This window comes from Sebastes umbrosus, chromosome 5 (genome assembly GCF_015220745.1).
Source record: "Sebastes umbrosus isolate fSebUmb1 chromosome 5, fSebUmb1.pri, whole genome shotgun sequence".
In the NCBI taxonomy this organism is placed as follows: Eukaryota; Metazoa; Chordata; class Actinopteri; order Perciformes; family Sebastidae; genus Sebastes; species Sebastes umbrosus.
Window position 1 is genome coordinate 20,825,429 of NC_051273.1, and position 26,326 is coordinate 20,851,754.

Consider the following 26,326-nt stretch of genomic DNA (forward strand, 5'->3'; position numbering starts at 1 on the left):
ATAACTTGCAGAAACATTGTGTGCAAAAGTCCACCTCTCTGTGAAAAAAGCTTTTTAGTTTAGCAAAATATTCTGCTTCAATCCATATTTGTTGGCGTTTAGCCTTTCAAAAACAATATTCCATATTATAAGGTGTTTCTGTTATTTTGTCTACATGCTGTACAGTAAGTAGATGCAGCTTCCATCTGTGTAAGTGCTGACGGAGTGTACCACAGAAGTTGCAGTAATAGTGCATTTTGTATGAGACACTGTGTTTGCAGAAATACTGCATCTTTCAACTCGCTAAATTCATTACATCATCACTCTGCTTCCTCTTGTTGTTTTTTGCCGCGTCAGCAAGTTTTGCATTGGTATTATCATTAGTAGTTTGTTAGATAAGGCTAATTGATCTCCACCTACCCAGTGTATTAGCGAATTGTTGTGATCTGCTTCTTCCACTGACTCTGCATAACTCCTACAGCCTCAGCACAATCTGACCCTCAGGAGCAAAGCACATCCCTATAGAAACAATTTCATCATCTCTTTCTCTCGCTCCGTTTGTCTGTTGTTCTTCCTCTCCCCGTGTCGGTCTTCCATAAACCTCCACCCCCTCCCCTTAAAAAAAACGAACCAGCTTGTGCTGATGTGAGGGTAAATTTAAGAGCTTACGGGCAGAGTGACCTGAACATCCCAGGCCAGCCTGGTGGAGTTAGCGGACTGAACTCTGGGCTAGCCGAGGCCTGTGTATCAGTATTGTTTGTGTAAGAGCACCCAGAGGGGATTTGGACAAGCAGTGTGAGCTCTGAATGTGTGACCTGCGGCTGGCCTTGCCATTGGATTAGCTCACCCTGATCCCCATAACCTCTGAACATGCTCCCTACTATTTCAAGATCTCTCCATTTATGCCCAGCCAAGCACATTGTGACCAGTAATCTTTAGTTTTCTTCTCTCCAAAGGGAGAAGATATACTGTTCAGCTTTTTGCTTTGCCCCTCCTCTATCGCTGGTTTATCCACACTTTTCTGTTTATTTTGCCTCTCTCTCTCTCACCCACTTTCAGTCGCTCAGTACAAATTCCCTTCTTTCACCTCTCTACTCTCACCATCCATCTTTTCACCCCTCATTCCTCTCCCTCTAACTACCCCTCTCTCCTTCATTCCTCCTCTCTTTTCTAAAGGGGATCAGTGGAGCTTAGAGGCCTTCCTGCTTGCTTCATTACTGAGCTGCTCTGACATGGGGAGCTCGTCTCTCTAGTAAAGGAAAGGAGAACACCACTGATGTTTAATACATGGACCACTCTGTTGTCTTTCACGCCAGATAAATTCATCATCAAAAACTGAGCGCAGAACAGCAACAGAGCATGTAAACCTGCTCTCTCAATCTAGATTCCCAATCTTTCTTCTTTTTTTTTGGTCCTCACTCTCCATTTAACTTATTGCCTCTCGCTCTGGTTCTCTCTCTCTCTTTGTTCCGTCACATCTCAGTGAACTGGAGCAAACCTTTTCATTGTCCTTCAGTTGGAGTAAACACACAAACACAAAGCAACACTGCTGCCTGGCCCGCAACATGAAACATAGCTCATAAAAATACCTATTTCATTCAGCTAGAGATGTTAATAATTAACCGTTAACCGTCATTAATCAATTTTAACTGATTAATGCTATCAGTTAAACGGTTAAAAGAAACTCAGAGGAGTGGTTTGTCACTTATTAAAGGAGAATAGCTGGTTCACCTTAACAGCCCACCTTAAGTGAGTCCGAGCCTGAGTTGCAGATACAGGAAGTTGGCTCGGGTCTTGAGGAGTTGTAGCATTTATTTACCGACAAATAAACTGTACACACACTGCTACAGCTACGTTCACTGCTATAACGCCACCGACAACCCCATACTCACCGCCGCCACACACACACGGTCTGTCGGACACTCGCTAACGTTACGCCGGACAGACACACAGCTAACAACCTGCTAAACTAAACTAAATGTTTGGTGGAGACTTACTGGGAAAGTGCCTGCATGTGTCCTCGACAATAAACGCAGCATCGTGGCTGCTAACTCTCCTGGTTGGTTGAACTGGAGACTCAGTTGTCTGTTTTGCACATACAGTGCAGCTGGCGTACCGCTGCATGCGACGCACTAATCTTTCAAAATTCAAAATTAGCATCCCTACATTCAGCATATGTGTACATTGTATATGCATGTAAATATGTAACATATTCTGGACATGTCCCTGTGTGTGCACACGTGTTCCTATTATCATGTACATCCGACTTCCCACTGCGTGCATGTGTGTGTTTGCATGAAAGAGAGAGAGAGAGAGAGAGAGAGAGAGAGAGTGTGTGAGTGTGTGTCAGAGCCGTATGGGTATGAATGTGTTTGCCTGTTTCCTCTCTGTGTGGGTGTGTGCGTGGGCGGCAGGCCCGCCTTGGTAATGCCAGAGCCTGTTTCTAATCCAGGCCTCCTCAGTGGGCTGTAGATCTAGCTGTGCCAGGCAGGCCTGCTGCAACACCAACAGAGCCCCAGCTGACAGCTCGCCTGCTCCTCTCTCTGCTTTCTGGACTCTGAGCTCAAAACTTCAACAATGGGTTAAGATGGGAAATGTGGAGAGCCATGAGGGAAAAACAATTACGCCTGAGAGCAGGACGGCTCTTTTAAAGGACGTGATATATTTACTGTAATAAATCAGGACTAGTACATGTCATGACAGATTAAAGCCCCCCCCCCCCTCCAGCCAGTTTGACTTCCTGTTTTTTGTTTAATGTTCTTTGTCAAATAGAGAATGGGGGTGTGGTTAAAAGTTGGACGTAATTCACTACCATGGCAACCAGATTGCATCGTTTTTCAACCTAGTTTAGATGAAACCAGTTTAGGTGAATTTGCTGTTTATCAGACCACAAATGAGACAAGAATTAACTCAACACACCATCTCTCTCACTCGCTCTCTTTTTTAACTGTCTCCTCCTGGCGAGGCGGCCGTCTGGCTGCTGCTGCACCGAGGAGCCGCACTGCCGCATGCCAGCCACAGCGAACCGGAGGACGGATAGACATGTTGCCGAAGTCCACCGTTTGAAATGTTGTTTAGGGACGTTTTGGAGGTGCACCGTCCACCACCACTTTCTCTGACTTTTTGGCAGGAAAGGTTAACAGAGTTTGGTTTGTCCGTTCTGGGCTACTGTAGAAACATGGCGGTGCAACATGGCGGACTCCGTGGAGAAGGGACCCGCTCCATATGTAGATATAAACAGCTCATTCTAAGCTAACGAAAACACGATTCTTATTATCAGGTGATTATACACTAAAGAAACACACTTATTAATATTATATTCCATTTCTGCTAATAGATCCCCTTAACTGTTACACACTGGTCCTTTAAAAAAAAAAAAAGCAAGTGAAATGACAGCCTCTTTTCCAAAAAAGGAAACAAGAAGGGGCAGACAGTAATGGTGGAACACCAATGGGGTGCCGTTGGTAAAGGGTTTAGGATGAAATCAAAGTGGTTAAAGCTGATTTATCCCGTGTAAGGACGCAAAGCCCTCTAAGGAGGCACTGAACAGCCCTTCAGAAATGAAATATCAGCAGCAGTCAGTGCCAGTCATCAGTGCCATGTGTGATGGAAAATCAATCTATTTCATATCAGAGACCTGTGAGGAGAAAACGAGAGAGACAGGTCCCTGCTGCCTCCTCGCCGCGCCTCTTTAAACGTCGCCCCCAACAGAAACATCCCAGAATGCTCTGCGTCATCAGTGACGGAGACATTCACGGTTGCTTGTGGCTCAATGTTTAACTGCTGCTGTTCTGCTAGATTAGGTAGGTGATTGGCCATTAATATTCATTTCACAGTGTGTCTTTGTTAGGCGGCAGCAGGGGCTGACAGAGTGTTGGGATGGATTTACTCTACCGTATATTTCCCTTTAATTTCTATAGGCAAGGTGGTTTACTCATATGGCGTCAGTGAAGCTACCTAGTGGCCCGATGTATAGTGGAAACCGCTTCTAGTGATCACGGTTACAGTGATCAACCACTTATATGGATCAAAAAGCTTGGGACAGAATCATTCCTAAACACACGCTGTTTAAATAATTTGCTTATAGTAATGTAGTCTGCTTACAGTGTTCATTTTGGGTCTTTTCTTTACAAAGATTTTAAAACTACGTTAAACTAACGTTAGTTGAATTTTTGTTTTGTTTTTTTACTTTACTGCCTCGATACCTTGCGGACCGTCTGCTTTCCAGCTGGATACCTGTGGCTGATGCTGCATGCACATTGATATTGTAACGGGAAAAAGAAAATAATTTTCTCTGAATAAAAGCTAATGTGAAAAGCGAAAGGACCTGTGGTTGAAGCCGCCCTCGTCAAGTGGATTGATAATGCCTGGTCACGTAATGCCCCCAAAGTTTTGCTCTGCGACACACATGCAGACCGCCGCCCGTCTCCCTCGATGCCGCTCACGAGAGAACGAGGAGCTCCTGCAAAGGAGCGCCGTTCTGCATGCACCGCTTGCGCCGCAGAGCCGGCCAAAAACGGCAATGCCTCACCCTCGCTGAGGGAAAAGACAGAAATTTGCAAAGCAATCCGTTTCATTACTTTGTATTCATGTAATAAATATTAGGGCTGTCAAAGTTAACGAGATAACGCGTAAACGCAAATTTGTTTTAGCGACACTAGTTTCTTTCACGCATTAACACAATCGATCTTTCGGAGGTTTTTGCGGGCTCATTTTTAAAGCTATACTGAAGCTAGGAAACTGGCATCATATGAAACTAGAAAACCTAAGGAATCCATCGGTACCAACCATCTAATACTGGCTTGTCACGAAGGAGGTTAAATAACACTCCAAATCACGCTAAATTTTGGCGATTAAATATTTTAATTGATTGACATCCCTCATAAATATACAAATTAGACAATTATACAATTAAATGGTAATCTGCACGAGAAATAATGCACAACAACAAAAATTCGGTTGTAATAATCATCCGCTTATAGTGATCCATTTGACCTGGACAGACGTGATCACTAGAAGCGGTGTCCACTGTACTGTCATTTTTACCACTTTGTTCTTCTATATAACGATGAGGTGAAAGCTAATAACATGTCAGGAAACTGCATAGTTTAGATCTAATGTCATCTAGTGGAATTAGTTAGAAGAATATGTTCTACTGTCTTCCTGTCCGATGACTATAAGCTGGCAGTTTTGTACTGAAACAGTAACCAGGGAAAGTGTTCTGGTCTGGGCCCGTCTGGTCTTAATAACAGCAGAGAGTTGCTCCTGGAGGAGTGCAGGTCCAGCAGGCATAAACCCACAGTAACAGGTCTTTCCCTAATGGACGGCCGACCTAGCGAGGTGATCTGAACAGTCCTCCTCATAATGAGATTAAGGGACTAATTAGTACAACTGTGTGCTGTAGTGTGACTGTGTGCACTGAGGACTATGTGCCCCCTATCGGACTAGCCGTGTGGCCCCTGAGAGAGCAGGCCACACTGGGTCCGTCCCTGGTGTCCCTCCCTCCACTGCACTCACTGGCTAATTAATATTTCTTTGCATCCACTCTTCCAGCTCCTGTACACCATGCTGAGTTATAGTCCTGAAGTTATTGATCTGGGTTCTGGCAACAGCAGGCAAACAACAATCAAAATTACAAAAATTTAATCTTGGCAATTTTCACAATGTGAAATAAGGAGCGTAATAATTACAGGACCTTGACATTTCAGACAGCACAATGAAATTCTCTTTAATCTTTTACAGCAAATAAGAAGCTCAGTCCTGTAAAAGTAGGCCATGGAGGCGCATCAGCTAACAGTATCAGCTAAAGATATGGAGAAAACCAAAATTATCTTTGCCAAGGATAATCACTGAGAGAATTCAAGCCAGCAAATTAGAAGCAGGATGAGAATACGAGATTAAAAAATCAGATCCATTCCTCTTCGCACATTCCCCGTCTCCCCACTTTTCACTTCTACCTCCTAACCCGTTAAAGTCACGCTAGTGTTTGATTGCCCCTGCGGCACCACTCTGACCTGTTCATTTAAGATGATGTGCAACTCTCAGGTCCGTTCCAGCACTCATTTGTTCCTCGGTGGGGTCCCCACGGCTGGCCAGTAAGAGGACCCCATACTGACCAAAGTGCCCTGGGAGCTTTAAACCCGGCCACTCACAACCAAGTAAAGAGACAGCTGAGTGTCATTGTTAATGTGGACACACAGCACCACAATGGCAAAATCAATGGAGCTATAGGGGACATCAATCTCAACAGCACAAGACCCTTTTGCTTGTCTCACCACTCCTCTAAAGCTCTGAATGAATGGTTGAGAGAAGGAGGGAAGGCGAGGGGGGGGAAGAGAGAAGGAAGGAAAGAAAGGGAAAATGGAGGACTGACAGTGATCTTTATTGGCCTTTCCTCCATCCATCTCAAGGGGTTATGCTGTCCTTTGAAGATTGTGTGCATTTGACAGGCAGCCAAGTGGCCAGCAATCCTAATTCACCCAAAAACAGGCAGAGGTTTTTAGGTAAAGCCTCAGAAGTGCAGCACGGCAGCTGTATGCAGTTGGCATCATGCTTGCATTTTCTCCCCCTTGCCTGTTTTTCACTTCCAAATCTCTCTCTCTCTCTCTCTCTCTCTCTCCTTCCACGAGGATGAGAGAGACTGAAAACAGCGCTCCTCCTTTCAACAACAAAACGGCACTTGCTTCGTTACGGCGTGACACATGAGATGCACACCCAAAAAAAATAAAAATAACAGCAAGGTTCATTGTCTCTGACACTGACTTAAAGGATGCCTCCTCATCCCATTAACATATATGCAGATAGGCAGAGAGTAAATGAAAGCCTCCAAAAACGGGAGAGATCAAAGACGACAGAATTAAGGCCAAGTAATGAGGATCTTGGCAGGAACCCTGCAAATTTATTGATTGTTTGGCAAGCTGTGTGCGCTCCTGCTCCATTTTACGCTCCCTCTATACCATTTACTCTCGTATTTCAAACGCACACAGACCAAGCAGTGTGGGTTTTAACGGGGCCTTTGCGTGGCTACGGTTCCAGTGTCAAGCCTAATCACAATCTAATTTACAGTGCAATGATAATGTACTTGGCATAGGGAACAAGAAAATGAGAGATGGGCAGCCCATCACAGCCCTACATACTTTCAATAACACAAGACTCTTAAATCAATTACATCCAGTACAAGGGCACTCGCTGGATGAGACGATGTGAGATAAATCCACAAAGCCAAAGGATTTGAACCAGTAACAAATAAAAAAAAAGCTACAATATGTATGAGGTGAGACTATAGACGGTTCTACTAAAATGTGTTACAAACTGCCGCAAGCTGAGGGACAGGCAGTCAAACTAAGATGACATCAAATCTCTGTGTTTGATGTCACATAATGTGTTTAATATACAATCAGACACAGTTTGGTTGGAATTATTTGGTAGACTTTGTTTGTAATGATCACATTGCTACTTGGGCTGTCAAAGTTAGCGCGATAATGACTAGCTTGTTGGAAAGGTGGTTAAATAATGCTGTAAATCCGTGCTAAATTTTGGCAAGGAAAAACTGGCATGGCCTCAAGATATGTTAATGAAAATGGGTTCTATGGGTACCCACGAGTCTCCCCTTTACAGACACGCCCGCTTTATGATAATCACATGCAGTTTGGGGCAAGTCATAGTCAAGTCAGCACACTGACACACTGACAGCTGTTGTTGCCTGTTGGGCTGCAGTTTGCCATGTTATGATTTGAGCGTATTTTTTTATGCTACATGCAGTACCTGTGAGGGTGTCTGGACCATATTTGTCATTGTTGTGTGTTGTTAATTGATTTCCAATAATAAATATATACATACATTTGCATAAAGCATGCATATTTGCCCACTCCCATGTTGATAAAAGTATTAAATACTTGACAAATCTCCCTTTAAGGTACATTTTGGACAGATAAAAAGTGTGCAATTAATTTATGATTAATCGTGCATTTTATATCTGTTCAAAATCCCGATTAACTATGGACAATCACGTGATTAATCATGATCAAATATTCTAATCGATTGACAGCCCTACTACAATGTGTTACAAACTGCCACAATACAGGCAGTCAAACCAAGATGACATCAAATCTCTGTGTTTGATGTCACATAATGTGTTTAATGTACATTCAGACACAGTTTGGTTGAAACTATTTGGTAGACTTTGTTTCTAATGGTCACATTTCTACCATTCTGTATGTAAGAGCAGCAACATGAGAACAAAAGGAATAGAGTTAAGATAAAAAAAGAGAGTGTTGGCTGAAAAAATATTGCATTGAGAGCAGTGGAACAGATGAGATCAGAGGAAAAGAATGAAAAGAATTAGCCTAGATGAGGCAGATGAAAAGGGGACATGAATAAATGATGGAGAAAAGAAGACAACTACCTCCACGGCTCTCGCTGTCAGCCGGTTTCACCTGGATGGGGCGAGTCATCTGGAGGAGAGAGAAAGGAGAGAGCAACAGAGAGGTTAGCGCTGGCGACTCGGGCTGTCGTCGCTACAACAAGAGGCCACAAACCAGAGGTGTCGAGGTCCTCTCTCCCATACTAATGGCTGCTCTGCGAGACTGATCAAAGTGCCTGGGCTGGAGAGGAAACCAAAGCACCATCATGCAGCTAAGTTGACTTGACACTATAGTGTTTCTGCTGCCTGTTATTCAGTGTAAACAAAACAACTCTTTTTCACACATAGAACAGGAGTGTGTGTATGTGTGTGTGTCCATTTGTGGTATTTCATGGCAGGTGCACGGAGAAGATGCGAGGCTGCAGATGTGTGTCTAAGTGATAGAGGCCGAGGCAGTCCTACTAAAAGTGAATCCAGCCAGAGGAGGAGAGAGATCAATGCGGGCCTATTGATCCAGGCCCTTGGGCTGTGGAGAGCGTCTGGCTGGGAAGGATTCTCTGGTTAGGAGGCTCACTCTAATCCACTGGACCCTGATAAGAATGGCATTGCCTGGATTAGATGCCTCTGTCATCACAGTCTTTGTGTCACGCTCTCCTCCTTCCCCAATTTTACCTCCTTCTTTTTTCATTATTGTTGTTCAAGCTGAACAATTTCACCAGACAGTAAAAGCTCGAAAGATCTAGCTGTGATTTACAATATGTTTGTTACAGCTGCAGCACCAACACATGCCTCCTAGTCACATATTAGCTCGCACACTGTGTATACACCAACCCACACACACACACATATAATATGTATATATGTACTGTAGCAGAACATAAAGCTTTGCAATATAATTTATGTGCACTGATCTGATGCAAGTTCCAATATTCAGTCCAAAACAAATAGATTTAACAATAAAAAAACGCACATTTTAATAAAACTGGGGCCAAAAGTGTCACCAATTTATAACAAGATTACTGGAACATAATAGTAACCTCTTACCACACTGAGCCATTTACAGTAAACCATTTGTAGCTGCTATTTAAGCATCTTTTTATTGCTGGAAACTATTTGCCATTACCGGGCATCCCAGTCACATCTCTGAAAACCACCCAGCACTGATATTTTTACACGTACATGTGTATATATTTCGTTCCATCCCCCTGTCATGTATCTTTTTTTCTGTTCGGTGCCGGAGCAGCGCTGAAAAGGTCAGATTTAAAGACAGGGCAGTCCAATAAAAGCATGACATGTTCAAGGAGAAACACCATAATGGGATTTTAAAATGTCTTAATAACATGCTGATATATGGGGGAGAGGCCTGGGCCCGATTCATTAAGTGCTAAACGTATCCATTTTCACCTTGAGGATCTGAGTAACCTTCCCGCACTGAAATGATTCCATAAATTTACCCATCTTAGATAATAACTAGCACTGGCTAAGTCTTTGTAGGTAAAACAGGGAGGATGCTCTATGCTTGTGAAGGTTGAGGTTTTAGCTCCTCGATTCTTCGCTCGCTCCCCCATCCTCCTCCCTCCCCGTCTACAAGTGCTTTTCTTTTTCCTTGTACAACACGAGCAAAGTAACCCTACAGTATGCTAATGCCAAGCCACAGGGCGCACTGCTCCACAGCATGTACGGATAGATTACAGAATCAACCGCGACACTATCGCACACGTGTTCAAAGCAACCTCTGAGACACAAACACCTCCGAATGGGGGGGAGAAAAACATCCGCAAGACAAATTCGCAGATAACTTTACAACACAGGAAATCTTTGAATTTGCCTTTGACATGTCAAACGGACAAAAGATGCTTCCATCCTGCCAGTTGATTTTTGTTCAAATGCGCGATGGAGGAGGCCAAATCCGCGGCTGTGGCTCCTCTACCGTGCTATGATCTCAGACGTCTCTACAGGGTGCCTCTGTGTGGGAGGCAGCTCTCTCTAAAGCTAGTTACTGTTCAGCCTCCAACATGCCAGCTTAATGGTCTATTTATTTGCCCGAGAGCAATGCATTATGGTCCTGAACAGTCACTACTGATGCCTCTCCGTTTGCTCCATTCCCCTTGAACACGTGGGGAAAATTGTGTAATTCCAGCAGAAATTAAGAGCACGTTGCAAAGCACTATATGCATGCTCACACATTGCACAGACATGGTAACTTTAAGTAAAATGTATTAAGTGCTGCTGTTGCCAAGGAGACCATTCATTAACTTGAGATACCGCTGGGCATGTTTTCACTCTGTCGTTTGTGGGCTGGAGCTAGTAGCTCCTCGACACACCCACAATGAACAGAGTGAAACGGTCACTGCTGCTCCCTGCACAAATAACACATGTTTTAATTGTAAATGCTTCTCAATGCTCCATTCATTGAGTTAAAAGAGTGGTTAGGTGAGCGAGGAGGAGTAACAGAAGAGAACCAGAAGAAGAGACGGGGAGAGATTGTGGAAAAAGACAACAAGAGATGGAGAGAAGGGAAAGAGAGATACAGTAGATACAGAGAGAGAAAGAAAGCTGCCTGCAACTCTTAGATAAGATTGCTTCACTGCTGAGTGGCATTTCTACCGCTCTGACTCATAGACTGAATATAAGAAGTGGACATGGTCTCCGTGACGTCAACAATTGGTTTGTGGCATTTTGGCAGTCACCATCTTGGCTTTTTGCAACCAGAAGTGACACCAGAGGATGGAGTTAAGTACAACCGAACGCTGAATAACACATTTTTAGATAACCAAAAGGTTAATATAAATTTTCTTGAACTGAAAACACACTGTGAAAGGGTGAAAGTTTAAGACTAAAACACGAAAAACTCCCAGACCAGACAACGCCGTGGTAGCGACCTGTCAATCACGAGGTAGCTACACCCTGGAGCATACCCTGCTTTAAGGTCTATTTGGACCATAATTAACTAAATGAACATCATGTTGTATTGAAGAAGACTTGAAACTAGCGATTGAGGCCATAAATTCATGTTTACAATGTTTATTGAGGTAATAAATCAAAAGACAAGTAGGCTCATTTTCTCATAGACTTCTATACAATCAGACTTCTTTTTGCAACCAGAGGAGTCGCCCCCTGCTGGCTGTTAGAAAGAATGCAGGTTTAAGGCACTTCTGCATTGGCTTCACTTTTCAGACCTGGAGTTGCCCACTGCTCCGACTCCACCCTACTGCCTTCACACACTGAAAAAGAGCTGCACAACTGTACTATAGGATCACTGTATATTTACAAATCAATCACCTGCCTCCCTACAGACAGCCCTGCTAAAAATGTAGTTTCAAATATAAATTGAGAAAATGGCACGATGACCAAAATGTAAACTGATATGTGAACTGATATTAAGAGAGAAACTTTAATTTGGCCATCCTGATATTCTGCTTCCTTGCCATATTTATCTACCTGAGGTTGTGTAGCTGACTCAAGTACCTTGATTTTATTCAACAAGGTTTATCGAACCAGGCATGACGTTCATTTTGTTAATATGATGAAAAATGCATTTTTAAAATTATAAATTCTAGGGATGCTCTCAATCCAGATGTGATATTCAGTGAAGCATGAATAATTTGTCTCCTACAAATATTTGTTCTTCCTGAATTTGTTCAGTATAATTTGCATTTGACGACCCATGAGGAAAACGTAGCTGCAGTCCACTGAAAAACACTTCTTTAAAAGACACTCTGTTTTGCATGCTTCAGCCCTGCATGTCGCATATTGTACCATCAAGACAATTCCAAAGTTATTTATTTATTTAATATTTCACCAATGTTTGAAAACAGCCGTGCAGACACGAGAGATCTGCTAAAGGGGAAACAATAAAAAAAGGAATATAAAAGTCAAGTACAGTGAACAATGTGTGGTCACAGAGTTGAAAGACTCATTTTACAAGACTGTGCTGACTTATGGCGCATTTACGAGTTGGTGAGAGGCTGTAAAATAACGCATTTATGTTGAATAAACAGCAAACATAGACGTGGGGGGTGCATCTTTCTGAGGACATTAGTGACATTTCAACAAACACAGTGCTTTGCATTAGGTGCTTTTGTATCTCAAAGGCCAGGTTAAAGTGAATGTGAGCTGAATGTTTTTGACTCATCTGAATAAACAAACTCCTCTGATGACTCACAACAACTCTGTGGCTTCACAACCTTCAAATGAGTTACTATTGTTTATCTTCCTCTTCTAGTAGAAAATGCAGTTTCTGTTTTGCGTGTACAAGCCCTCTCTCTCTCTCTCTCACTCCACAAGCTGCGCTGCTTTGGGCTTTGACAAATCTATAGCTCCATATGCTTTTATTAAGCCGTCTCATTTGCCAAGTTAAGCCTCCAGTCAGTTGAATTGAAGCTCTTAGCACTAGTTTGCTGCTGTTTTATATGGAGGGCAAGATAGAAACCCCCAGGCCTAAAGTACATAATGTAGTGTGCAATGGGCCTGGGATAAACACACATTCCTACTGTTGGTTTATTTTTTGTTAGCCATTTTTATTCTTTGACTGAAACTAGCTACAAATTGATACGCCTACATGCATCCACCATCACCAACATATGATCAATACACATTTCTACGCCTTTTTCTGAATTTATCATTATGCTGGTAAAGTTTAGGCCTGGCTGGAGAGCAAACGTTCTTCTACTGAAACTATTATTAGCCCTGGGCTCCGGCCACAAAAGACATACCACTGTCTGATTTCAAATTACAAAGAGCAAGTCAAGGAACTGTAGTCCGGACTTGGCCTGTTAGCAGTGTGGAGGATTTAGAGTCTACTGTTGGCACTATCTGCGACAGTAATGAGTTCATGACTAGTAGAGTTTAGCGGGATTGAGCAGTACAGAGTCCCAGACTCCACACTGCTGAAACCCCAGAGAGGGCCGGTAGCAAGGCAATAATACCGCTTTGGAAAGAGCCACAAAGACCTGGTGTGATTCCAAGCCCCAAAACTTTGTCTTTAACTTTCATATTATGCAAAAAAGACAGGAGAATGCAGTAAATAGAAAGTAGTAAATCTTGTCCTAGTTTTGCAGAAGCTCATCTCTAAGCAGTGAAAGTCTTTTACAGCAGTTATGAAACAGCACTTACTTACAGTACAGTGCTCGCCATAAAATAACTCTAATAGCCATACAATATGTGCGATGTCTTCTGGCTTTCACTCAGGTTTAATATAGAGTAATGTTTGTCCTGGGATCATTAATACGTATTAGTGGGCTATCAAAGCTCATGTTGCTGCACAGCTCAGTAACAGGAGCATAAACAGCCCCCGTCTGACTGGGCCGTCTCTGCTGATATAATTAATATTTCCAATTATTGATCTGAGGGAGTGCTGAGTGGTGGCTGTCCGGGGGCCCCGGCTTCATCTAATAAATCTGTACTGTATACAGTGCAGGAGAGAGACAGAGAGAGCAGAGTAGAGAGCGAGAGAGACGTGGTGTAATGATTGATAGTTATGAAGTGCTTCATTGCAATCACAATAATTGTTCATTAACAATAAAAAAAAATCGCAAATTACAAATGAAGATCAAATTTAAAAGGCTTAGTCGAGCTGGGTAATGAACTATTTCTTAATATTGCAAATTAACAGGATATGAAAAGACATCTCAACCATTTTACATGGAAATGTGATGGCACTATAGTGCAGTGAATGATATCATGATGCATTTTTTTTTTTCAACAAAACAATGTGCATTTTCACTCAGCTAATAAAATACTGAGACGAGTCTTCTGTTGGGGGTACTAGTTTTTTGTTTCAACAAGTAACATAACACGTTAGTTTGCCATTAAAGTAATCAGTTATTTAGTTACGTTTTCAAATAAGCTATCCGTTACATGAACTCACAGTGAAATGCAAATTGTGCCTGGGGGATAAGCGTCTGTCAGCTGCAAAGAACTCTACTTCAGATTTGAAGAAGCACCTGCAGACGCACATCTCCACAGCACTGGTGGGTGGCGAGGCGCATCGAGGAGGAGAATGATGCCGGCGCTACAGCTCCGAAAACAGCAACGGCTTTCGGCTGTCACTCCGAGGGAAATTAACAAGCTTGTAGCTGGTTACGTGGCGGAGGAGATGCTACCAATATCAACTGTAGAGTCTCCATCTTTCCGTAAGATCATTAATAAAACCCCTATGACGCTTAACATGGAGGGAAGAGTGCCTGACAGAACAAAACATTTGCTAGCTAACGCAATATAATAAAGAGCTGTAGAGGGGATATTGCATCTGTCATTCCTGTCTGCAGAGTTATGGATGCCGTAGACGAAACTATGCAAATGATGGTACAATCAAAAGGTAGGCGTACAGTAGGCACCCTCTGGACAATATAACCAATATGCGCAAGGAATCGCAAAGGGGTTTTCATCTTTGGTTATGCAGAAGTACTCTAACAAGTTACTTTTCTCAGTAGGTAAGGCTGTAATGTACAAATTATGTTTTAATGGCAGTAACGTAATTTTACTGTAACTTTAAATGTTATCTTATCTGTGGGGTATTCAAGACAGACAAAGGTGGAGAATGGCCATGTTTTTGTCTCCACCTGTTCTCTCACTCATCCTCACAATAATGTATACTGTCTGTAAGGAGTGAGAGTTCTTCACACTGCATTGTTTTTGTTATTGATTTATCCGTCATTTGGTCTACAAACTGTAAGAAAATAGTAAAAATGCACATCTCAAATTGCCAGAGCCTAAGGTGATGTTTTTGAATTGATAGCCTAAAACCCCAGAATATTAATTTTTATAATAATTTAAAAGTGAGAAAAGCAGCAAATTCTCACATTTGAGGAACTGGAAACCAAATCATTAAATGTTTGGCCTTTTAACAATGAATCCCCTATTACTATAGATAAGTTGCAAGAAATACATTTATGTTTTGTGTGTACATAAAAATTAGGGGTGGGAAAAAAATCAATTCAACTATGTATCAGGATTTATTTTTTATTTTGAAATAAAAAAATGTAATGCCAGAATCGATATATTTGCTTAATTTGAGTGTATTCAAAGGTAGAAGGAAGTTACTGCTTTTATTGTTGTAGTCTGAGTAATGTGACGCCATAATCTGCATCAGGACAACTCTGACTACATACATGCTGAATATCAAACATTTTTACTGTATCAATTTAGATGTTTTCCAAAGTAAAAGTCCCTAGGAGTGTGTGATTCAACTTTTTCCCATGGTTTAGTGTTAAAAAAGTTAACAAGAACTGTGATGAATCATAATATCGAATTGCAATACCCTAAGAATTGCAATACATATCAAATCGGCACCCAAGTATCGTGATAGTATCAAATTGGGAGATAGGCGTATTGTCCCAGCCCTTATAAAAATATTATATTCTACAATCTAGGTCACATGTTTTTTTCTGAAATCCAAGATCTGGTTAAATAAACATGCTGATATACGCATGACATGTTTATATACGTGTGAGTGAGTGGGTATGTGCATGTCTGACAGCAGTATGACCGTTGATGTACCCATACTGTAGCTGCCCTGCCATGTGTGAATATACTGAATCTATGTGAGCGTGTTCATATGTGCTTAAATGCATGTGGGAGAATGTTTGTGCAGGGGAGTTATAATTTATCCATATGTGAAAATGTGCTGGCGGCAGCGGTGTGGCGGTCCTGATAAGAAGCACCAGTCAGTTCTGAGGAGATGGCAGCCACTATAAGCTTTGGGATTCCTATCAGGACCAACAGGATTTACAGCTCGAGGCGCTGACATGGACTGACAGACACCTGCAGACCTCAGCTAGTCGCTATCACGTTTGTAGGTCTACTCCATAATGCTTTATATGCGTTTTGAATTTAAACTTGCATTCTGTAAAGGTGAGTTTTATCTTCCAAAGACAAAATGCACCCCCCCGTTTAGCAAGTGCAATTTGCTTTTGCTTTGTAGTTATTTTGTACGAGTAAGTGTTACTTTTTTCAAAGGCTGAATGGCTCCTCTCGGAACAAAACTGTTGATATCCATCTGTTACATTGAATGCTTCTTGTAATACACAAATGAGGCCACTGCTAACTCGCAAACATGTGCAATCTGTAGTACCATTACTACTAGCACCACTACTACATCTCTGATTAAGACCATTAGACCTTCTGTTGTCTGATGCCATCCAAGTTCCTGTTTATCTCTTCCCCCAAAACACTAACTGCCTCCCAGGAACAGCCTGAAGTTCATCTAGCGAATGCTCTCCAAAAGGCTTTCCAACCCCCTCTATTATCATTGCTTTACTAGCTGAAGTGGTTGGCCAGCTGTCTGACTGCTACAGCCCTCATTACACAGACAGCAGAACTCAGCTCTCATCAAGATTTCATGAAGGTGAATGTCACACATCAAAAAACAGCTCATTTGAGGCGCCCCATGACTCAGCAGACAGAGTTGCACGGCTTGGGTTGATGTTGGTTCTCATCAAACTCTCTATTACTCCTGTCTAGAGTCTGATTAACTCAAAATACTAGGGGTGGAGGGAAAAAATCGATTCAACTACTGTATGTATCTCGATTTTTTTTTGTACGATTTTGAAATAATTTTTTTAATGCCAGAATCAATATATTTGCTTAATTTGAGTCCATGCAGAGCTTTTATTGTTGTAGTCTGATTGACGTGGTGTCATATCTGTTCCGTATTCACCACCAAAGCAAACCGCAGCGAGCCGAAATGACAATTACGTGCGGTCAAGCCAGCCGTCACTCTCATCTCCGTGGTCAAATCGGCCGACGCTACAACTGTAGAGCACCCATATACTGACATTTATGTTAAATGCATTCAAACGGCCCCGATGGAGCTGACCATGGATGTATAAAGAGAACGGAGCTGACGGCAGAGCTAGAGACAGACTTGGTGAAGCTAGCAGAAGTATACACGTGTGACTACGTCCGGTTTTCAAAATAAGGTGTTAACAAAGGGAACTGTATATACAAAATACATATATGGAAATAAGATTGATTGGATTATATTCACCAGAAGTATAAAACATTACATGTCCCTTATAAATTTTAAATAAAAAAACATTAATTTGTGAGGGAAATGTCTTTATTCTTTGATTTTTTGGTTGCTGGAAAAAATGGAATAAATGATGCCTGACAATGACTGATATATTTGACTTCAGGACATCTCTGATCTCTGTTGTAGTCTGAGTAACGTGACGCCATAATCTGCATCAGGACATCTCTGACTACATACAGGCTGAAAATCAAACATTTTAATGTATTAATTTAGATATTTTCCAAAGTAAAAGTCCCTAGAAGTGTATGATTCAACTTTTTCCCATAATCTAGTGTTAAAAAAGTTAACAAAAATCGCAATAAATCGTAATATCGAATCGAAATACTTGAAAATCACAATAAATATACCCAAGTATCGTGAAAGTATTAAATCGGGAGATCGGTGTATCGTCCAAGCCCCACAAAACACCACATAAAAACCTCTCCCTCCACCTCTGAGTTTGCTTATCACTGCCCCAACCCTTCACGCACACCCTGTCACTCGCTCTCACGCCATGCTTGTCCCGTCTACTTGATTATGTCTTCCTGTCTTGTGGAGTATAAGCTCTCCACCACTACTTGTATAAGAGACTCTGAGTCCTACAAGACTTGTGCAGTGGACTAGGGTATGTGGGTGACAGAAACAGTGTGCAATCATGAGGGGGAGTAGATAGGGGGATTGAGCTAATGCCTAAATCCTGTCCTACTGAGCCTGTAGCGGGGCGTCCAAGAGATAAAGAGAAACAGAGGGAGAGACGGAGAGAGATGGAGAAGGAGGGAGGAAAAGGATCATAAGGAAGTGACAGAAATGTGAAAACTAATGAAAAGATGCTTGAGAAGATGCAGAGAAAGGGATTGAGAGAGTGGGTGGGGATTTATTAATAAGGGAAAATAAAAACAAGAAATAGTGTTTTTCTCCCTCTCCTGCCCCTCCTTCTTCCTCCACTTCCTGACTTATGAGCCACACTTTGGTTATCAGGGGAAGGGCATCACTCCCAGACATCTTTGGCACGGCTGCTTTTCAAGCCCAGAGAGCTATTGACATGGCGTGTTACTGTAATGCGTGAAGCAGTGGGAGACTCATTGTAAATCTGTGTCAACAAATGCTGGAGCAGCAGCAAGCTCAATCTCTCTCTCTCTCTCTCTGTGTCGGCCTCGCTTTGCCTCTCTCTTGCATTTACCGACCTATCTAATGAATCTTATCTGCACAGCACACTGGAGGCTTAAGCTTTTGGTGGGCTCACATCTCTCCCCCACACACACACACACACACACACTCTCACTCTCTCTCTCTCTTTCTTATTCTGCTCGCTGTTTGATGTGGTTTACGCTCTTCAGTTCATTTTGAGGAACTGTCCTTAGACAGATAAGATCATGACGACAGACCCAACCCAGTGGCTTCAGAAGGGCAGCATCGTGCCAATCCCAGCATGCTCCACAGTGAGGGTCCGGAGCGAGCAGGAAGTAGCGAAATGGCAGAGGATGTGTTCCGTGACAGAATTACAGATCTGGACTTGTGTGAGGCTTTAATGCTTAAAGGTGCCCTTATGCACTGACGCCATGTTCCCTATCTGGCTGCTGCCTTGATATTTGCTTTGAAGATTATGTCCTGCCTGACCGTCTGTGAGTTACAGCTACGGCGATGATGTACAGCATCATGTACAGCATGTGCACATCGGAGCACACCACTGCATGTGCACTTACAGAATCTCTGTAAATACGACAGTTCACAAGATTCTCCATCCTGCAGAACAATAATTATGAATTGTGACTCTGTTAAATTCTGTACTTTTAGATGGGCTTGCCGTGGTAGTCGGTGTTACACAGTGTTCGGGCATTCACAGATTACATTATTTGCCCCACTGTTGTTTTAGAAATAAAACCCATTTAGTTTATTTTCAGATATCTGCGACAAACTCGTCAAATTAAAAAAATTGAATTACCACATTATGGTTGTATGTCTCCGCCAAATAGTTAAGTTGCGGTTTATATCCACGTCTGTCCAAAATGTCATTACTTCATCCTTTTGTCCTATTAGATATACTGTATGTGTGAAATTGTCATAATTAGCAAATTAATTCTTGAATTATTGCCAAAAATGTGTTTTGTGAGATCACAGTGACCTTTAACCACCAAATTCGAATCAGTTCATCCTTGAGTCCAAGTGGACATCCGGCAAAATTAGAAAAAATTCCCTCCAGGCGTTCCTGAGATATCACGGTCCCGAGAATAGGACGGACGGACGGACAACCCAAAAACATCATTTTAGATTATGGAGTGACATTACTCAACGTTTGTGTATAAGACGAAACATGCTCTGGAAAAGTGTGTGATTTTCTGTCATTACTTGGCACTCGGCCGTGCCCAACATCATAGTGTATGACTCAGCTGTGCTTCAGGTGATGATTCAAATTGCTCATGTTTCCACTCAAAGCCACAACTATTTTCCGACAGTGCTCCCATTTAGCTTTGTTTTGTTCTGCATCGTGTCTGCTGAAGCCAAAGAGTGCCCACACAAATGATATGCCATCTTTTTTTGTACCACCAAAGCTGCAGTTTCTCCAACATTTGCTTCCTTTGATTCATCCGAGTTCAACTGGGCACGCATTGTTAAAAAACTGGTTAAAGAAAATTGCTTAAAACTGGTGGAACAATGCCGACTTCACTTCCCCAGTTTGGATTAAACCCACAGACATGACGCAAGCACAGCGATTAGTTGTTTGTCTTTAGGATTAGATGTGATTCATAGTTGTACATTCAGGTGTGTTAAAGGGGTACGCTACAATTAACTTAGAGAATCAATTTACTCAACATACCAACATGATTAAATTAAGTCGTGAGAGATACAGCTATAATATCAGTTTCTGTACATTTTCCGCTTACTGCACAGCCCTACATGCACTCAGCCACACTCATACCAGCTTATACACGGAGACACACACACAAACACACACACCCTTAGCTGCATGTTTCCTTTACCCTCTGTGTTGAGCCCAGAATGCTCCTGCTGCTGTCACAGCAACTCCAGGATTGTGACAGATTACGGCCTGCTGCCCTGACCAATGGGAGCCAAGATGTGTTGCCTGCCCACTGACTCATAATTCTTGGCATACCTATGCCGAGTTGACGTTTCTTTAATGGTCCCTAGACCTCCAGTAGGCATCCTTGTCCTGAGCACTATGATTGCCTATTAGCAATTCACCAACACTTGCACTTTTCTACCCCTCCACACCCCATGCCACCCCTCCGAGGAAGGGAGATAGGACCGGGAGAAGAAGCCGCCAGAGGAGGATAGAGATAGATGGAAGGAGGGAGAGATAGCGGCGCAGCCAAGCATGCTGGCTTTGACTTAGAGAGAAGTCTGAGGGGTGCCAGGAAGAGAGAGACAGACACAAATGGAGACAGGAAGAGACGAAAAACCTGTCAGGAATGTAGATAGTAAAACAATACTTTTGAAATAGATTTTTTTAACGCCAGAATTGATATATTTGAGTCTATGTGGAGGTAGAAGGAAGTTATCGCTTTTATTGTTGTAGTCTGAGAAACGTGACGTCATATCCGTTTACGTATCCGTCAACCAAAGCAAACCGCAGTGAGCCGAAATGAGAAAGTAGAAAATGACGGAGGGTCTGCGTGGATACGAACTGCAAACACTACACATACAGTAAAGTATGGAAACACTTTGGGTTTCACACATTGCCAGGAAAAGCAGAGCTAGACATCATGGCTAAAGCTGCATGCTAACTCTGTCATGGACAGGAAACGTTATCGTATTGCGGTAACGCCGTCACTCTCATCTCCGTGGTCAAATCGGCGGACGCTACAACTGTAGAGCACCCATATGCTGAAAATGTATAATAAATACATTCAAACGGCTCCGATGGAGCTGACCATGGATGTTTACAGAGAATGGAGCTGACGGGAGAGCTAGCGACGGACTTGGAAAAGTTAGCGAAAGGATACATGTGTGACTACGTCCAGTTTTCAAAATAAGGTGTTAACAAAGGTAACCGTATATACAAATTACATATATAGAAATAAAACTGATTGTTATATCCACTAGAAGTATAAAACAATAAATGTCCCTTGTTAATTAAAAAAAAATACAACTAATTTGTGATGGAAATGTCTTCAGTCTTTATTCTTTACTCTTTTGGGTTGCTGGAAAAAAGATTTTTATTTTATTTATTAATAATGCCTGACAATAACAGATATATTTGACTCAAGGACATCTCTGACTACATACATGCTGAAACATTCTTACTGTATTAATGTAGATAATTTCCAAAGTAAAATTCTCTAGAAGTGCATGATTCAACTTTTCCCCATAGTCTAGTGTTAAAAAAGTTAACAAAAATTGCAATAAATCGTGATATCGCATCGCAATACTTGTAGAATCGCAATACTTATTTAATCAGCACTCAAGTATTGTGACAGTATTGAATCAGGAGATAGGTGTATTGTCTCAGCCCTAGTACATATGCTTTCAGTCAACACACCCTGTTCCCCAAACTCTGCTGTCTACTCCGATACGCCACTGGAGGACTTCCCCACTCGGTCTCATTAAGCAGCCACATCTGCCACAGCTACAGATCAGTATGACATACTGGTTATTAATGATAGGATGATCGACCATTTGTTATCCTATAGGACCATTATCAAGTTGGTGAAATCTGGACTCGGCGCCGTTGCCTGGTACATGTTTGCGTGTGTGTGTGTGTGTGTGTCTGTGTCCATCAAAGGGGGGATTGCAAGAAGGAGCCAGAGCTCACAGGATCGACACAGGGCCAGCCTGCTCCGTCCATCTGCTCCGAGCCTCATTCCCAGCATATCAATACCCCACGTCTCTCACACACACACACATATACGCACACACACACACACACAGAGCATTCTGTCACCTGCGACTTCTGCTGGTTCCATCACTCTCCCACCACTCCAGCTCTTGGCTGTAAAGCCTGCTTATGTTTCATCCTGACACTTAGAGAAAATCCCCGCTTGTCTATAAGCGCATTCAGTACCAAACAAAAGGGACAGGCGCGTCTCCTAGCTCCTCGTCTCCTCCTCCATTCAAGTCTGTCTGACGCTGCAACACAGTACAGTTGTTTGCTAAATAAACACAAAGAAAGCCCTCTAGCTGTGTCTAATTCAACCTTGAACTGCGCAGAACCTGAGGGCCAGACAAGCAGCACACCGGCATGACCTCTCGCCATTTCTCCCAATCTGCAGCAAACACACTCTGACGAAGTGAGAACAGGAAGCACTGGAGCGGAAAACACATTGGAAGTGTTTCTGCCAACTCCCACTCCTCACTACCTCCCAAGGCCTTGGGTGGCTTATTTCATTGGTGGGGTTTGGAGTGGGTGAGTGGATGTGGTTTGGGGGCAGCGTTTTGTATGTGTTCGTCGAAATTTGGTCGAAATTTTGAGAGCAGGGGGGAATAAAAGACGTTGTGTCGTGTGCTATATGCGGTTTCTAGAAAGAGGCAGAGGCTCCCTAACCTGACCCTGTCAGATGGTTTGTTTCACAGAACCATCTGAGAAACCGTCATTGGAAACTGTTTGGAGAAGGGCAGGCACTTTCAAAAAATACTTGGCAGGTGGTTGGATGAACCATCTGTCAGTCAAACTAACGAAAACAAAACTGACTGCGAAAAACATTGCATACTTTTACTTGTTCTTTGCTCTTCTTTCAATGAAGAAATACTCTACAGTTCTGATACAACTGATGCTATTGCAACAGCTACGCAAACCTCTTCAGCAGCTGCCATTGTTGTTAAGAAAGAACAGTCGCCTCTCTCTGTCGTCTCACGCTATGGTCTCACCGGATCACGCCCTTAGCTGCCAGTAGCTCCTCACAGTGCGCTGATTGATCCGTTGTCTGGCGAGCCAGACACAAACACATTACTTGGAGGTTAAATAACGCAGCAAACTTACGCTAAATTTTGGCGAGGAAAAACTGGCATGGCCATTTTCAAAGGGGTCCCTTGACCTCTGACTTCAAGATACGTGAATGAAAATGGGTTCTATGGGTACCCACGAGTCTCCCCTTTACAGACATGCCCACTTTATTATAATCACATGCAGTTTTGGGGCAAGTCATAGTCAAGTCAGCACACTGACACACTGACAGCTGTTGTTATCTGTTGGGCTTGAGTTTGCCATGTTATGATTTGAGCTTATTTTGTATGCTAAATGCAGTACCTGTGAGGGTTTCTGAACAATATTTGTCATTGTTTTGTGTTGTTAATTAATTTCCAATAATAAATATATACATACATTTGCATAAAGCAAGCATATTTGCCCAATCCCATGTTGATAAGAGTATTAAATACTTGAAAAATCTCCCTTTAAGGTACATTTTCAACAGTTAAAAATGTGTGATTAATTTGCGATAAATCGTGATTAAATATTTTAATCGATTGACAGCACTGTATTTTAGATATTCAGGGTCTCATTTGGGACCTGTCAAGACCTCTAGCGAGAGATAGGCCATATTATCAAATTATGATGAATCGAAATGCAACACCTGTTCACCTCGTCAATGCCACCACTCTCCTCATACCATATCCTCCTCCGTTTTTACAGCAGCATCCATGACAGCCCATCACCTCACCTGCCCCTTACACCTCCCTCCATCCAGGGACATTTTGTATGCATGCATGTATTCATGAGCAGGTATTAAATTTAAAGATGTTTTTTACAGTCACTGATATACAGCTAATGCGGGCCGAGAGGAGGGAGACAGAGACGGGGAGGGAGAAAGGGAGACACTGTGCACTCTGTATGAACTCGAGCTGAATCACACTCAGAAGCCTCCTACACTTCCTCCCCTCCTTGTCTTAGCTTTTATTATTTATTAATTTATTCATTTTAATGAAGTTCATCTGAGCACATTCGTCTAACAATTAGGACTTAAAGGTTTAACATCGTGCAATATAGGATCTTAAATCCTACTGAAATTACATGTGGGATTTGTGTTGCATTCTCTCTTTCTTTTCCCCTCCTCTTCGCCCCAACAGGCGCTAGGTAGATGTTGTGTCTGTTGTTTCATGAGGTCAGGATTGTTTTCCTCAATTCTTTGGCTCTGAGGGGCAGTCGTGGGAGCTCTAATGGCTTGTTCACACTCTCTGCTTTGCATTATTTCCTAACTGCGAATACCAAGGGGCCATGTCACAGAGAGAGCCATCCTAAAGCACTTAACAATGTAACCTACATACACTCAAGCATGGACAGAAACACGCATACGGAGACACTAAAGCATGAAGGTAAAGCACACACTCCAACACTTCACTGACAGGACATGGGGGGCTCTTAGCTCGAGGGGGGGGTCACACAGGGGATGCTTTATTTGCACTCAGACTACGCCACCCACGGAGCTCAGCCGATACGGCGTACAGTACTGACTCCAAAGTAAAGAGGACAGAGAAAGAGAGAGAAATGAGAGAAAATGAAAAGGCCCTAAAGAAACTGATTTTGCCTCATAGTTCATCTTCATCTGGGTGCCCTGTCCCAAACCCCACTTCATGAAATAAGTCCTGCTGAAAATCAATGGCAGTCCGAGCTGTGTAAAGGTCAGCCATTCAGCAGCGCTGGCCTTGGTGGACCAGTCAAGCCCAGGCTTGTACTGTGAAGCTCAGCTAAGTAGAATTAATGGGGGGATCGATTATTCTGCACACAACTTAAATTGAACTAAGCAGAGAATCATTTTAAGGCAGGAACTGTACCATGACATAGAATGAGATGCATTCGCCACACAGCCAACCCCAGAACTCATTTAGCAAGCACAAAGTAAAGGGTGGGAATAAAAAAGAGATTTTTAAATAACGCTCTCTCTTCATCTCCGCTCCATCTCTCCTCTTCTGCCCCCTTCTTTTTTGAGTTCACCCTCTGTAAAGTAACCTCCCGATAACACCCTGAACCCACCCGGGACCCAACTCACATTTGATACATAGAAGCACTTTTCCTCTCTCTTCCCCCTTCACTCCCTTTCCACCTCGCCTCGTTTTTTTTATTTCATGTCACCTCCGGCACCTCATTCTTCTTGTATTTTCCCTTGTTTAAAACAAAATCAATATGGAACCGGAGGAGACAAATCAACGTATGGTGGCACTGCAGGGGGAGGCCCAGCAGGCTCCCACCTCACTGGTCACATGTTCCTCGCTCGCTCACTCGCTCACTCGCTCGCTCCGTGGTATGGGGGGAGGGGCGGAATAAGTGAAGGAAGGAAGGGCGGATGGGTGGAAGTAAAGATGTAAGGTTTGACTTATGGAAGGATGAAATGATAGGAGACCAAAGGGCTGGAGAGGGATGAAAGGGAGTTGGTGAGGGATGAAACAACGCTCCAATGGGAGGGCATATGGAAGGAGAAATGAATGGAGAGAGGGATGAGAGAAAGAGAGGAGAGGAGTGGGCGGCGGTGGGGGTTGGGGTGGGGGAGGTGTTGGGGGTGCGTATCATGGAAAATTCTGCTCCAGTGACTGGAGTGCAGAACGGGAGCCCTCATCTATAATGTATATCATGGATCCGTGAGAGATTTTCATACATATAAAATGGAGCAGCACCAGGAAGTGTCTCGCTGCCACGGCACAGCCGAGAATCGCCCGTGGGGGCAATTTCAATATTCTGTTCTGTTTGTACTTTCATACCGTTAATTCACATATAACCCTGTGTTCCTTTGCATTGCTTCTTACTGTGTAAGTCAAAAAGGATTAAAAGACTCCATGACTATATGTAAACACATTTTATGCAAGATTATTCAAATGCCTCCACGACGAGAGAAGACAGTCTTTGCGTATTTAACCTCGCTCTACACTTAAAGAGAATGTGCTCTATTCTAACAACTAGGGGATGCTAATTTTGAATTATTTTGCTGACCAATAGCCGACCCTCGTTAACCGTTAACTGACTAGATTAGCGCCTTGCATGCAGGGGTGCTGTGGTTGAAGTGCCTAATAAGCCGCCCAGCTGCAAC

At 42.8% G+C, this 26,326-nt stretch overlaps 1 protein-coding gene across 15 annotated transcripts in view; it reads right to left on the bottom strand.

Annotated features, from left to right (window-relative positions):
* celf5a (cugbp, Elav-like family member 5a) overlaps positions 1-26,326 on the bottom strand; it is a 253,865-nt gene that overhangs the window by 107,250 nt on the left and 120,289 nt on the right. For all 15 annotated transcript variants that reach the window (XM_037769149.1, XM_037769138.1, XM_037769151.1 and 12 more), the window contains exon 3: positions 8,384-8,432. In XM_037769149.1, coding sequence (XP_037625077.1) covers positions 8,384-8,432 — 49 coding nt within the window. The remainder of the gene's footprint in view (positions 1-8,383; positions 8,433-26,326) is intronic.